The following is a 14,487-nucleotide window of genomic DNA, read 5'->3' as shown; positions in this document are numbered from 1 at the left end:
TTAATCCAGGGTTTGGTGGTGCATAGCTGCAATCTCAACACTCGGGAGGCTGAGGCAGGAGATTTGCCATGAATCGAAGGCTGACCGGGGCTACATAGTGAGTTAAGGCCAGACTGAACTACCTAGCAATACCCTGTCTCAAAAAACCAAAACCAAAACAAACAAACAAACAAACAAACAAACAAACAAAAAGTGGCTGTAATATTTCAGTTCATCAAAAGTTCCATTTCAGGGAAACAGATTTATTTATTTATTTATTTATTTATTTATTTATTTATTTATTGTCTTTTGGGGACAGGGTCTTGCTATGCAGTTCAAGCTGGCCTTCAGCTCTCTTTGTAGCCCAGGCTGGTCTTGAATTTGCAATGATCCTCCAGTCTCAGTCCTCTGAGTGCTGGGATTATAGGAATGCACCACACCCGGCTTGAAAACAGAAATTATTGTTAGTAAGTCTACAATTTATGGCATTAGATTACTTACCAGTAAGAAATGTGGCCCTGAGGTGGCAAGAGGAGGAAAGCTTAGGTCTCTGGCATCTTTTCTGAACAACAGATAGTCCTTTAAAACAATGGTCTATTGGGCTGGGGATTTAGCTCAGCGGCATAAGCACCTGCCTTGCAAGCAGGCTTTCGTGAGTTCGATCCTCGGTACCGATAAAAATGAAAAAGACAAAAAAAAAAAAAAAAAATCGTCTCCAAGTGAAGAGGGAGCTCTAAGCCCAAACAGTTTAGATAAACTACTTCTCCGCCTGCCTCTCTGAACTCCCAAATTAGACACTTTGCCAACAGTGGTTGCTTGACTCACTGAGGTTCTCAGGTGCACACACCCGCACCAAAGCACCCATTTGCAGCCTGCACATATGCGGACGTGGATTTGTGATGGGGAACCTGTGTTTCAAGGGTGTCTGAGTGTGTTGGAGTCAATAACTGGGAACTGTGGAGCGGGGTCAGGTGGTTGTAAGCGGGCACATCGTTTGTCCTACAGACACCACGGTTCCCGGGGACAGGCGAAAGGCAAGACCCGAGTTTGCCTGGTCTCTGAAAGTGGGGCAGTGCTACAGGTGGTCTTACATTTTTAAGAGTCAGGCCACATACAGGGATGGTCTGTGCAAATCAAGAGACACAAAAGTGGAGGTAAAAGGAAATGTCCAAGCAGAATTCTGTTATCATGGGGACCCCAGAGAGGGGCTCTGACAGAAAAATATTTTGCATCTCTAACAATAAATCAGCTCTTCAAATAACAAAAGCAGTGTCTCACGAAATTCGTTGTTCAAACAGTCCTCGCCAGCGTAAGGCCAGAATGTCTTTACAGGACAGACCAAGGGGCATAAATCTACTCAGAAGTGGGGAGACTGAAACTGCTTTGCATAGAGCTTCACATCAGCAAAATAAAATCTACAAGGAACGGATGGGAAATGGCACCAGTGCCACTTATACCAGGCTATGTATGTCAATCATTTCTAAGCCCAAATTCTTTTTGACCGTAAGCCATCACAAACAGCTAGACAGCATTATCAAGGTTAAACTTGCTTCCCTTTCATTGTCCTTTTGGGCCACTGAAGACAGCAATATTACCTGGGTCCTTGAAAGCTTGTAAGTTAGGAAACACAGAGGACATATAAGGGTAATAGAATGAAAGAAATAAAATCAGGAAAACACATGGGGAGATTTTAAAACGTGGTTGTTTTATGAAAGTAAAGCTGGAAAACATGGACATACACTTTAATAAGAATGTATCTGTTGTATCTGCCATTAATTCTCTCCTAAATACGTCTGTGCTAAAAAGTAAAAGTGAAGTAAGTCCCCTGAGCGGTGCTCAATCTTTGCTAAAAAAAAGCTAGACAAATCTTACACTTGGTCAAATTCAAATCAAAGAAAAGGTGTAAGCTCAGCCCCTTTCCCTGGGTCACCCTCAGCAGACTGATACCAAGTGGCGTGTTTGAGTGCGTTCCTGAAGTGGCTCAGACTTGCACGGCAGGTCAATCCTGTCCACCTCTTCTCACACTCCGTGTCACCACTGGTGATCACAACCATGCCAGGACCTCAGCTAGGCCGATTGAGCAGGTCAGATGTCTCACACAATCTGGCTTAACTCCCAGGAGCAACTCTGCAGCAACTGTAATTTACTGTGCCTTGAATCTCATAAGGCCTTGCACGGAAGAAAGAATTGTCCCCTTAAAATCTACACTTCTTAGGCTTTGCATAGCATGTGCTCAGCACTTCGAGGTGACTAATCCCAGCTCCTGGGGGATGCTTTGAGATTGGAATTATCTGCCTGCCTCATTCACTTAGAGAATAGTCTAAGTCACAAGTTTTTATTGAGTGCCTGCGTGGGGCAGTCAGTGTGCTGATATAAGAGAGAACACAGTCACATATTTCAAAAGAACTTGCATTCAAGTAAGCAGTAAGCCATCTACATCCAGAAAATAGTTGGAACAATGTAAGGGTAGAGAAGAGAGAAACTGAGCTCCTTTTTATGGGAAGTAAAGTGATAAAATTGGGCCTAGAATTATAGCAGGCTTTGCTCAAATCAGATTATGCTTACAAGAAATATATTGCGAGCTTACAAGAAATATATTGGACGTTTATGCTTACAAGAAATACATTGGATGTGAAGAAATAATTCCATTTGTTCACTCTTCTATCATAATTTTACTAAAAGTAACTGGTGGCCTGCATTCTAGCTCCTGAGATTAATTCTGATTAATTTTAAAACTTTATATGCATTAAGCAATATAGTATGTGCTTTGCTGTATCCAGCTACTTTTTCTAAATGTTAGTTATGAAATTCAATCTGTTATTGGAAGTAGCCGTAGCTAGTTTCCTCATTGCCATTGCTGTGTGACACCTCACTGTTTGAATACACTACATTTGTACCTTTCCACAGACACTTGGGTTGGATCTATCTTGGCTTCACATTCTGCTGTGAATATTCCTGCAGAATCGTTTTAGATATTTGTGCATGTTTAAATGCATTTCCACTTAACGTACATACTTCAGCTTTAAAAGACAACACAAAAAGTCTCCGAGTTACGTGAGGGTTCCATTTGCTCTACACCTTTCCCAACATGTAATATCATTAATATATTAAATTTTTAATGTTTTCTATAGGTGTAATGAGGAATTCACACTTTTTGTTTTATTTTAAGTAACTTTCTATTTATTTTTATTTTTATTTAAATATTAATGCAAGCTGATAGAAACAAAATAATGTGTAAACCCCTCAATCATACCACCTCCTTCCCCCAGAGGGACTTTGTTAATAGTTCCCATAATCCTTTTCCTTTTTTTTGTACCAGGAATCGAACTCAGGATCTTGTACCTTGCACCATGTTGTGCCACTGAGCTATACCCCTGGACCATAATCCTCTTCCTATTCAGATACCAGAGCAGCGTGGGCTGGCTGGCTGAGGATGTGTGTTGTAAAAATGTGATCATGTAATTGGTATTTTCTCTAACTTCCACATCCCACTTAGTAGAAAATGAACATATTTTTACATTTATTTATTTATGGTCATGCATCTCTGTCTTAGTCACTCACTAATTATTGGGACAAAATAGCTCACATCCACAACTGAAAGCAAAGAGGTTTGTTTCAGCTCACACTTTAGAAATTTCCATCCTTGCGTGGTCAGCACTGTGGCTGCAGGGCCTCGGCAGAGAACAGCTCATGTCACAACATGCAGGAAGCAAAGAGCATCAAGCAAGCAGCCAGGAAAGGAGACACAACCTTCTGGGTCACATCCACAGCAACAGCCTCCTCCTACCCGGTAGCTACAAGGCCCTACAATCCAGCTCCCTTGCAGAGCTCTGGCCCACATGAGGCTCTCAGAGGAATCTGGATACTGTAAGAACTGTAACAGTCTCTAAAAACACACACATTATAATTATAGCCCTGCAGGTGAGAACTGCACATTTATGTAACTATTTCTTTACTGTTGGCATTCAGATTGTTTCCAATCCTTTGCTATACTTGCAGGGGTCTGACACACACCTTCATTCATTCAGTAAATAGTCACTCAGTACCTATGTCAATCATTAAACTGGTCCTGGGGACAGAGCAGGGACCCAAAACACAAAATCCTTGACCTCATGATTTTACATTCTAGTTAGGAAGATGGATAACAAGCAAGATAAGTAAAACATACTGTGAATGTATTAACAGCAGTAATAAATGCTGAAGGGAAAATAAAGGAAAATGCGGGTTTAAAGCCTGGGCAGGTTACAATTCGGGGTAAATTGACTAGAAGTGAATTTAAGAAGGGAACATTGTATTCACAGACTGCAGGAGAGGAAAACAAAGAGCCAATAAGGAGTCAAGTCCTTCTTGGGAGTTGGCACCATGGGCAACTCTTTCAGGTGCGTGGGCTGGAAGACAAGAAGAGCCACTGCTCCCCACCCCTTCCCAGAATAGACCAGCTAATCCAGAGAAACACAGGCTGCAGTGATAGCTATTGAGGTAAAATACAACTCAGTGCTTGTAGTGTTTAGTGTTTCACTGACTTTGCAGGTCTAAAGCCAGTAGCCTGACCATCTATTCAGAGGATAATAATACCACAATGTAGTATCCAAGGAGGAATCTCCTTCTGAAGGTGGTGCCATTGTTAATTCCTTATTATGTTGTTTTGAAGTCCTGTATCATTTTCATTGTTTTGTTTAGTTAGGTTTTATTTTGTTTTGTTTCATTTTATTGTATCTGATGGCATGGGTAACTATTTCAAAGATAACAAGATATATTATGGTTTACTATTATCTTGTTTTGAAGTCCTTTTTTGCATTCATTGTTTTGTTTTTATTGGTTCCCTTCCCTTCCCTATTCTGCTCTGTTTGATTTGTGCTATGTCTGAAGGTATCTGCAGCTATTTTGAAGACAACAAGAGGCATTATGGTAACCATTGTTGATTTCCTATTGTTTTGAGGTCTTATGTCACTTACACTTGCTTGTTCTGACTGGCTTTATTCTGTTTTATTTTTGCTTGGTTTAATTCTCTTTAAAATAAAAATTACAAAGAAGGAGGAGGAGGAGAAGGAGAGGAAGACAAAGAAGATATTGTAAGTGAAGCCTAAACGAAATGAGGTCCCTGATCACATGGACCTGTTGGGAAAGAACGCTCCAGGCAGAAGAAACACAAAGACTCCAGAAACACAGCTACCGGCACAGCTGGATTAGGAGTCGTTCAGAGTTACAGAACGTTCTGATACTCACATCTGCAAACAGATGGTGACTTTAGCTGGACCTTGCTCATTCTCTTCTTCATTTCTGAAGCGCCTTTTCTGCAATGAGATTTCACGGAGCTCCCCTGGCTTGAAACCCCTCCCTTGCTTCCCACTAAGGCATAAACTCCCATAAGACCCTGCATTATTTGGCCACTGCTGCCGTCTTCACCCTCAGCTAGTGCCACTCTGTCTCCCTGTCTCCAAGCTCCAACCCTCTCCCAGCTCCTGCGCTTCAAGAGCCTCCCCACTCCAGGGCCTGGGTTCCCTGCCTGAAGGTATCTGTTCTTCCAGAGTTGCTGGCATAGCTGGCTTGTTCTCAGCTGCAGGACACATGTAAATGTCACCTCCCAGAGTGTTCTCTCTTAATCACTCGTATGGTTTGTGTCTAGATGTCCCCACAAAGCCTCACGTGGTCCTAGGGCCTTTTGGAGGTGGCTGAATCTAGTGTGTATGACCTGCTGGGATACATGAAACCCACAATGGCTGGGAAAAGAAAAACAGAAGCTGAAGATATTTTTAACCACAGAAAAGTAAAGTCACAGCTATGAAATTCTTTTAAAAATTCTTTACGATCTGTGTCAGCTAAATTCTACATCACCACCTAGTCTAGCTAAATAGAAAACTCCGGGTAAAATCTATGTGATGGCAAGGAGACCTCCTAAGTTATCAGTCTTAGTTCTCTTCAGGCTCTACAGGCACCTTGCCTGTGTTCCCAGAAGGTCCAGGGCAACTCACAAAAGCCTTCTCAACTATGGTTTATTGCAGGTTTTAAATACGGTTTTGGCGCCCCCTGGTGTGAAACATGGTTTCAACTCCTCGCACTGAAAGTCCTTTTAATACTTAACAGTAAAAAACCGAAGTCTAAAATAATTTTTACCAAAGAAAGTATGAGTAGCTAATTACCATGTAAAGTTCACATTTTTGAAGTCATAATAAAATTTTAATTAATTTCTAGAAGCATGCAACAGGTGAAAATCACTGACAATCTCTGCTTTATAAAATGTGCTAATTCCACTCCAGCAACTTGCCCTGTGAATACACTTGTGCCTGTGCAAAATAACACTAAGACCAAAATCAGTCAGTGTGGCAAAACTGTTTACTGAGGTGTTGGAAGCAGCATCAGTGTCAGGCTATACAAGAATGGTGATTTAGAGAATGATTAACAACAGAGTATTGTGTACCTGTAAACAAGACAAAAAAGGAAGAAATACCAAAGGGGCTGATATAGAATGATTTCCATTATGCATCAGGGAACATAAAACAGAATCAAACAAAAATAAAAACAAAGGTACAGAACTATGGCATTTTGTTACCACTTGAGCTTCAAAAAGAGATAGCAATCGTGTGATATGATATTTATTTGATAACAATCATGTATATTTGTATTGGCTCATGCATTCATAAAAGCAATCTCTTGAAGGATATGCAAGAAACTAATATTACATGAATACTTATTGATGATGGGGTGGAACACAGATAGATGTTGGATAATGAATTTCTCGGCATGGTTCTTTATTTTTGAATTTTGCTTTGATTATTCAAAGTATTAAGCAACTTTGGGGGGGGGTACCAGGGATTGAACTCACAACCTTTTATTTGCTTGGCAGGTGTTGTGCTGCTGAGCTAAATCCTTGGCTGCTAGACAACTTTTTTTTTTTTAAACTAAAGCCTTTGATCAAAAGATCAAGAAGGACAAGAGCCTTTACTTTTAAAAGATCAGACAAAACATAATTTATTGGGGAAGTTCAGGCGGAACGTTATTGGGCACAGCCTATGAAGAGTGATAGTAGCTGCATTTACAGCAGCGATCTTGTGCTCAGGAGTTCAGAGGCCCAAGGCAGGTGACACATGGCATTGGTACAGACTGGATTTGTCACAAACTTTCCAAATCCAGAATTCCAGATAAAGTGTTTTAACCTTCACGTGAAGATGATGAAAATTCATAGCATCCTGATCAACTGCACATTGCAACCAGAATAAAAAAAATACAAAAGATATCCATTCTGGGGGAAAGATACAATAGAGATTCTTGGATTAGAAAAATCATGTACTCCCCAAATCCAGAAGAACCTCCTTTCAGTGAAGACAAAACTGAAAGCAGTTAAATATTTGATAATAATCAAGGCCCCAAGTAGGGTATGGTGGCTCATGCCTGCAATCCCAGCTTTTAGGAGGCTGAGGAGGAGGATTGCTGGGAGTTTGAGTTTGAGCCTCATAATGACTTCAAAACCAGCCCAACCTGCATAGTGAGACTCTATTTTAAAAAACAAAATCAGCAACAACATAAGAATCAAGTCCCTGAAGCTATCACAAGAATTTCCAACTGCAGAGAACATGTCTAACTAGTGCATCAAGAGCACAGGACACTCAGAGGCCTCTAAATTCAGGACAGTACCCTGAAGTGGCAAGATTAGGGCACGGACAAAAAGTCAAGCTTATCTGCACTGTTTTACGTGTTTAAAAACAACAAAGTCTGAAACCACAACAATGGCAAAAGAGCATGGTGTGGTACATCTAAATGGCCGAAGCACAAATACGCCTTACAATACTCTCCAGATTAGGAATGAAACTTTAATTATGACAAAGAATAAGCAGCTTCTTCCCTCCGTTTCGTTGTCATCTCTCCATGCATTCATCAGGTGTCTTGAGAATTTAATCTCCGCCAGACTACAGAGATAGCATTGCAGGTCACAGCTGCAAAGGCTCTTTTTTCTCAAGCAGTTTTTATTCGCTTGAGGGCGCATTTGCACCAAAGAGCACGATAGAAGGGATTGTGGAAAAGCGAAGGGAGGCCCAGAGGCGAAGAGGCCTCTCCTGTCTGGAGGAGCCACAAGCCTACGGAGCACGGTGCTGCGGGGTCTGGGGGTAGGGTGAGCGGCTAGAACGAGCATAGAAACCAGACACAGACTGGGAGGAGTCGAACTCGCGCTGTACTGTAGACACGCAGCTGGAAACCAAGGCGCTGCTGGTGTTGAAACAACCTTCTCACCCTAAACAACGCCAAGAGACAGAGTTGTGATCAGACCCCGGGTTGACTGACTTCAGGGGGGCCCGCCCTTGGCAGTAAAGGAACGACCTGCTGCCCACCCTGCGAGCGCATCTTTATGGGCGCTCGTACTCCAGTCCTAGCTGGCGTTTCCCAATCCCTCTCAACCCCAAGCCGTCTCCCCAAACACCGTCCTTCTCTCTTACGCAGCCCAAGTCCTCTTAAAAAGCAAGGGGCAGCGGAATGTGGCGGGGCACGCTTGGAATCCCAGCACTCTGGGAGGCTGAGGGAGGAGAATCTAGAGATAAACGCATTCTGGGCAATTAGGCAACTGAGCGAGTCTGTCCCCAGTAAAAAGTATGAGGATGTAGCTCAGTGCGAAGATCCTGGGTTCTATCTCTAGAAGAGACGGAAGGAGAAAGGAAGAAGGAAAGAAAGACGGAGGTGCGTAGGGAGGGAACAACAACAACAACAAAAAGCGCGCGAGGGTCCTGTGGCCCGCGAGCGTGAACTACGAGACTACAAGCCCCAGAATGCGAGACTGGAGTCAGGTTAGGACCGCTGAGTGGACCACAAGGCGGAGCTCTGCGAGGGGCGGTACAATTGCTGGGTCGCCTAGGCAACGCTAATGCGTGACAATGCACTTCCGCTTCCGCCTCTTGGCCGAGAGTCTGCGCAGTCTCGCTGTCGTGACGCCATTCTCCTGCGACTGCGCGAGTGCGGAGGTGACGCGTCTTGACCTCTCCCCGGCGGGAAACCGCAGAGCTGTTCCTTCTCTTCGGCCTGTGTTCTGGGAGCTGAAGGAAAAGCGGCAAGATGACGGACCGCTACACCATCCACAGCCAGCTGGAGCATCTCCAGTCCAAGTACATCGGCACTGGCCACGCCGACACCACCAAGTGGGAGTGGCTGGTGAACCAGCACCGCGACTCGTACTGCTCCTACATGGGCCACTTCGACCTCCTCAACTACTTCGCCATTGCCGAGAACGAGAGCAAAGCGCGAGTCCGCTTCAACTTGATGGAGAAGATGCTGCAGCCCTGCGGGCCGCCCGCCGACAAGCCCGAGGAGAACTGAGAGCCGCCCCGCCTGAACTCCGCGGGCTGCCGTCTTCCCGGCGTCTTCCGGCCTCCTCGGACCGCTCCCTGGTGCCTCCGGCTTCCCAGGCTTCGCGTGTATGGACGTGCGTTTCCAGAGGTGTCCCTCCGACCTGCCTTCATGTGCCCTTTGGACACGGCCCTGAGAGACCTCCGGGACCCGAGAACCGTGTGGGTTGAGAAGTCCTGGATTTCGGGAAGCGTTGGGGAGGGCTGCGCTGGACTGAGACGGGACTTAGAGAATGGCTTTTGGCTTGTCGATGCCGTTGTCGCTGTTTTTTCATAAAGTTTAGAAATGGCTCAGGCTCCTGGTGTGAACTGCTTGTGTCGGTGGAGGGGTTCGGGGAGGACGCTGGAACCAAGGTCTGCTGAGAAGGGCGAGTAGGAGATGGGGACAGGGCACAGGGCCTGCGTTCATGATCAGGCCTGGAATCACCGTCCACACTTTTATAATTTAATGTTACTCCACTCCGATATCGTTCACGAGTGTTGTTTTCAGGCCCACGGTGCCTTCCAAGTTTTGAAAATTTTTATATTCCATTCTCCCATTTCAAAATGGGTCCTGTCATTGACCTATTGTAAGTTGAATGCACCTACTTGGAAACGTGTGACTTCAGAGATGACTAGCTGGCAGATGAGTTATTTGGTTCATTCAACACTGAATAAATATGTGTTGAGTTAGTTGTGCATACCAGGCTTTTCTCCAGGCTTGTGGGGCTTCCATTGTGCTAGTCGGGGAAAGGGAGGCAAAACAAACTACACTGGAACAAACGTTAGGAAATGCCAGGAGGTGAGGCAAGCTGGTAAGGTTCCTGTTTTAAATAAGATGCTCAGGTTATTGAGATGATGGCATTTGAGGAAAGACTGAAGAAGGAAATAGCCCTGCAGAAATCTGTGGGAATTGCCCCGAAGCTGGGAGTGTTTGGCTGATCTGAGGAACACCAGACGCCAGGGTAGCTTGAGAGAGAGCGAGGGGGTTAACTGAGCGACAGATGCTGTCATGGAGGGGGAACCTGTAGATCCCCGTAGGCAAAGACAAGGACATCTGAGGGAGGTGAAAACGGTCATTGAGGGTTTTTAAGCAGAGAAATGAGCTGGCAGTTTTGTTTAGTGCTGCTGGAGATCACTCCAGGAGCCGCGTCCCTAGCCTCTGTGGCTTTTGTTTGTTTTGGGGACCAGGTCTTGCCAAGGTCCATGCTGGGCTGAAATTTAAGATCGAGTGTTCTAGAGGAATTACAGGTTTGCTGCCTCTGACATTTTTGCTCACTGGTCCTTAAAACATCCTGACATTTAAACTCCATTATACTTTTAAAATATACATTGATGTGGACTGTATTGTATTGTATATTTTAAATACATACTTATTAATGTTCATCACAGTAGGAATTATGGCAGGAAATTTGCAAGAAAGCAGCAATTCTTGTAACAATAACAAAGTTACATATTACATAATGAAAGCAGTTTTATGAAAAATAACTTCCAGAACAATTTAATGAGAAGAATGGCTTTAAAAAAAAAACACTTTTGGAGATGTCTTTGACACCGGAATTAATAGGTGATTGGGTTCTCATTTTCTGCGTTTTTATTGTTGGTATAAAAAGTTTTGGTTGAAGTTTGAGAAAATCTGCTTTTCATGAGTATGTGGTTTGGGAAGACTTTAGCCATTTCAAATAATTATATGTATTATTCACATTTAAGCAAAAACCAGTGGTAGTTTCTGAAAGTACAACATGGAATCTATAGCTCAATCAATGAACTTCACATTCTGTAAGCTTCACATTAAAATTCCTTGGCTTACCTTGAGCTCTGGGTAGATCACTTACTCAGAAATGATTTAGAACATCAAGCTTCAGTCATTTGGATTGGAAATCATTATCTCATTGAATAACACAGGTCTTGTAAGTGTTGGATACTTTGTGCTAGTGAAAAGGTCAAATTCATTAATACCACCTCTATTTCATCAGGAGGTTCTGACGGTATCAATAAACAGAAATTCCCAGCATTGTGTTTTCTACGGGTGTTAAATTTTTGCTTGAAAATTTCAATTTGATTATTAGCAGAAAATAGTTCATTTTTCTTTAAGTGACAGGCCCACTTAATTTGTTTTTAAGAACATGATTATTTCTATCAAACACCCAAATCTGAAAACCGGCTCATGTAAAACTGATGTGTCCTTAAAAGACAATTGAATGCTTTCCCCTGAGGAATCCATCACTTAATGGGAACACTTTATGTGCACGGCCAGTTTTGTCACACAAAGTAGCAAAAGACAGCTCTTCCAGGAGTACAATTTCATTAAGTCAGTAATCTTCATAGCTTCGTTGATGTTCTTAAGTGATGTGGTAGGCTTGTCTTGTTTTAGCTGCTTTTATTGAGAACATGACAATCCAATGATTACTATACAGTTTTGTACCACTCCCTTGATTTATGTTAGTAATTGTACCACTTTTCTACCATTTATGAAATTAACAATGAAAAGTATACATGATTTTATTGTCCTTTTCATTGTTAATTTCACAAACAATAGGAAAGCAAGTGGTACAATCATGTATACAAGTACTTTTGACTTCACAGATTCCTTGACATTCTTATCATTTTTACTTGGAAGAATGAGCAATAAATTATAGTTATCTACACCTGAAGGTTTAGCAGACATTTTTGTTGAAAATGAATGAAATGGGCTGTCACTTTCAAAATATCAATTGAGTGCTTTCAGAAGAGCCTTCTCACTGCACTGTTGAGAATAGACAGGTGAGGGGCTGGGGATTTAGCTCAGCGGCATAAGCGCCTGCCTTGCAAGCAGGTAGTGGTGAGTTCCATCCCTGATACCAATAAAAAAAAAAAAAAAAGAATAGGTGACATGAAAGAAACTATAGTCCAGATATATAGCTCAGAGGCAGAAGTGCCTGCCTGGCAGTGCAGGACCATGAGTTCAATCCCCAGTACAAAAAAACCAAAAAACTATTATAATTGTTAGCAATTAAATCAGTGTCAATAAATAAATAAAAGTGTTAACAGTAATGCTGTTTCCCCCTTACCTTAAGGAGTTAAACTATAAATCACCATCCTTATAAAACTTGATAAAGATACACAAAGTGTCATTACAGTGAGCCCTATCCAAAGCCATACCAGACAGACCAAGAAAGATGATGTCTTGAATGCTGAAAGAGAAAAAGATCTACAGTATGGGATGGCATATGTGAGTAGTACATATGTTAAGAATTGCAAGAATTGAAAAGAATGTTAGTAACAGGGAAAGACCTCCAGTTAATTACAATTTATGTTGTTAAATTACACAATGGCAAAGATTTTCACCCATTAACTAATGCATCTTAAGTGTCTGGCACATTTGTTGGAAACAGGAAGATAGTGTATTGCTAATTCATGTACACAGGCAGTCTTCAACTTGTGTTAATTATCTTTCTGTACATGTGAAAAAGTCATATTCATTAATATTACTCTTCGTTCATCAGAAAAGTGTTACACTATCAAGAAACCGAGAAACTCCCAGCACTATATTCTCTACATGTATAACACAGATCTATCAACTGTGCCGAGAGATAATAGCAAAGAAATGAGATATTTGAAGACATGCTTCCTATCATACTAATACTATTTAAGCATTTTATCTTATTTAATCTTTGGAAAGTACCATGTTTATTTTATAGATTAAAACTAATTTGCGGGGCTGGGGATTTAGTTCAGTGGCATAAGCGCCTGCTTTGCAAGCAGGCAGTCATGAGTTCGATCCTGGGTACCGATAAAAATGAAAAAGACAAAAAAAAAAAACCTAATTTGCAAAATCGCAGTTTGTTATCTAAGCCTGGATTTGAACCAGGTCTGTCTGGTTTCATAATACAAAATCCCCAAAATCCCACTGCCCAAGTAGATCAAATATATAGAAATAATACCAGAATAAGTTGATGTCAGATACTGTCTCCAATTTTTAAAAATGGAAATATTAAGAGCTTAGCAGATTATATTGAAGAAATATCAGTATAAATAATACAGGAAGGAATATAAGAGATCTCATATAACACTAAAAACTGTTAGCTTTGAAATACGTTGAATAAAGATAAGCACAGAAGAAAGAGTAATCTTGTATGGAAAAACTTGTATCCAAGAATCTGAAAGTAAGGTGCACCCCAAACAAGTGTAACTGCTCTGCTGTTCCATGGCTCTTCTGATGCAGGGAAATGATATCTGTGTCAGACACAGGAGGGCAGCAGATGACTCTGATGGAAATTGCTTTGGGAAACAGCTTTACACTGTGTAAATTTCAATTTCAGAAATGAAATTAGCCGTCTTCATCTTTATTCACATGAATGTTGCAATTAAGACGCCACTTGAAATACCATAAAGAGTTAGGCATTTTTTTCATTTGATAAATTTGTAGTGATCCTTTTCCGGATCACTGCGTCAGGCTCGCAAGAAAGAACGAGACACGGGCTCTGCCCTGGAGAGGCTGCAAGTTACAAAATAAATGCAGTAGCACTTAAATATAGCAGCAAGCGCTAAGTATCCAGAAAGGAGATCGAGACAGGGCGGAGGGAGGAGTTTTCAGGAAGTGAGCCTAGCAAACTGCCAGGACGGTGGGAGAGACGCTGTTGAGAAAGGCTTTGAGCAGGACCTTGCATAAGAAAGCAGAAGGTGCACTATCAGCACGAGGGCAGAGTGCTGGGAGTCTCTGGGGGTATAACCAGTCACCCCAGAAGGGCAGGAGAATTCAAATCACCCTTTCCTACTGAGGAACCACTCCACTACTTCTAATGACTTCTTCCAGTGCACCCCACCTCCCAGTCTTTGTGCCCTGCTGTCACAAGGCTAGAAAACCAGTCTGAGCCCTAGGATGGTAACGGCACTGTAAGAGTTACTTTTATTGAGTGCCTACTATGCGCTAAAGACTGACACACTATCTCAAGCTCCACAAGAAACTTGAGACAGTTGTTATGACATCAATAAGCAACACAGAGGGCAAACTAAACGGTTTGCCTGATATCAGTCAGCAAGAAAGGGAAGAACAAAGACTTACCTTCAGGTCTCCTTCCAGCATCCGGGTTTTTCATAGGTCAGGGTTTAAAAAACTGTGGTTTACAGAAGTCTAATAGTTTGAAAAGTTATTGGCAGCTTTTTGGATGGAAAGTGGAGTTGTTTTTGGTTTCTAGGAATGCTGTGAGGACAGTATTGG

The 14,487-nt window shown here is 42.3% G+C and overlaps 1 protein-coding gene across 1 annotated transcript; it reads left to right on the top strand.

Moving 5' to 3' along the window:
• The first annotated feature begins 8,897 nt into the window (after nucleotides 1–8,897).
• On the top strand, nucleotides 8,898–9,604 carry Sf3b5 (splicing factor 3b subunit 5). Its single transcript, XM_005001827.4, has one exon. It carries the CDS (start codon nucleotides 9,019–9,021, stop codon nucleotides 9,277–9,279), a length of 261 nt encoding a protein of 86 aa, XP_005001884.1. The 5' UTR covers nucleotides 8,898–9,018; the 3' UTR covers nucleotides 9,280–9,604.
• The last annotated feature ends 4,883 nt before the right edge of the window (nucleotides 9,605–14,487 follow it).

Source organism: Cavia porcellus, unplaced genomic scaffold, assembly GCF_034190915.1.
Source record: "Cavia porcellus strain 051 isolate PalLab524CR breed Dunkin Hartley unplaced genomic scaffold, mCavPor4.1 scaffold_22, whole genome shotgun sequence".
Lineage (NCBI taxonomy): Eukaryota > Metazoa > Chordata > Mammalia > Rodentia > Caviidae > Cavia > Cavia porcellus.
Note: the sequence above shows the minus strand (reverse complement) of the source record. Positions and strands in the feature narration are given on the sequence as shown.

Bases quoted from the DNA above. Each gene is read 5' to 3' on its own strand.
- Sf3b5 (XM_005001827.4), top strand. From the start codon at position 9,019: ATGACGGACCGCTACACCATCCACAGCCAGCTGGAGCATCTCCAGTCC.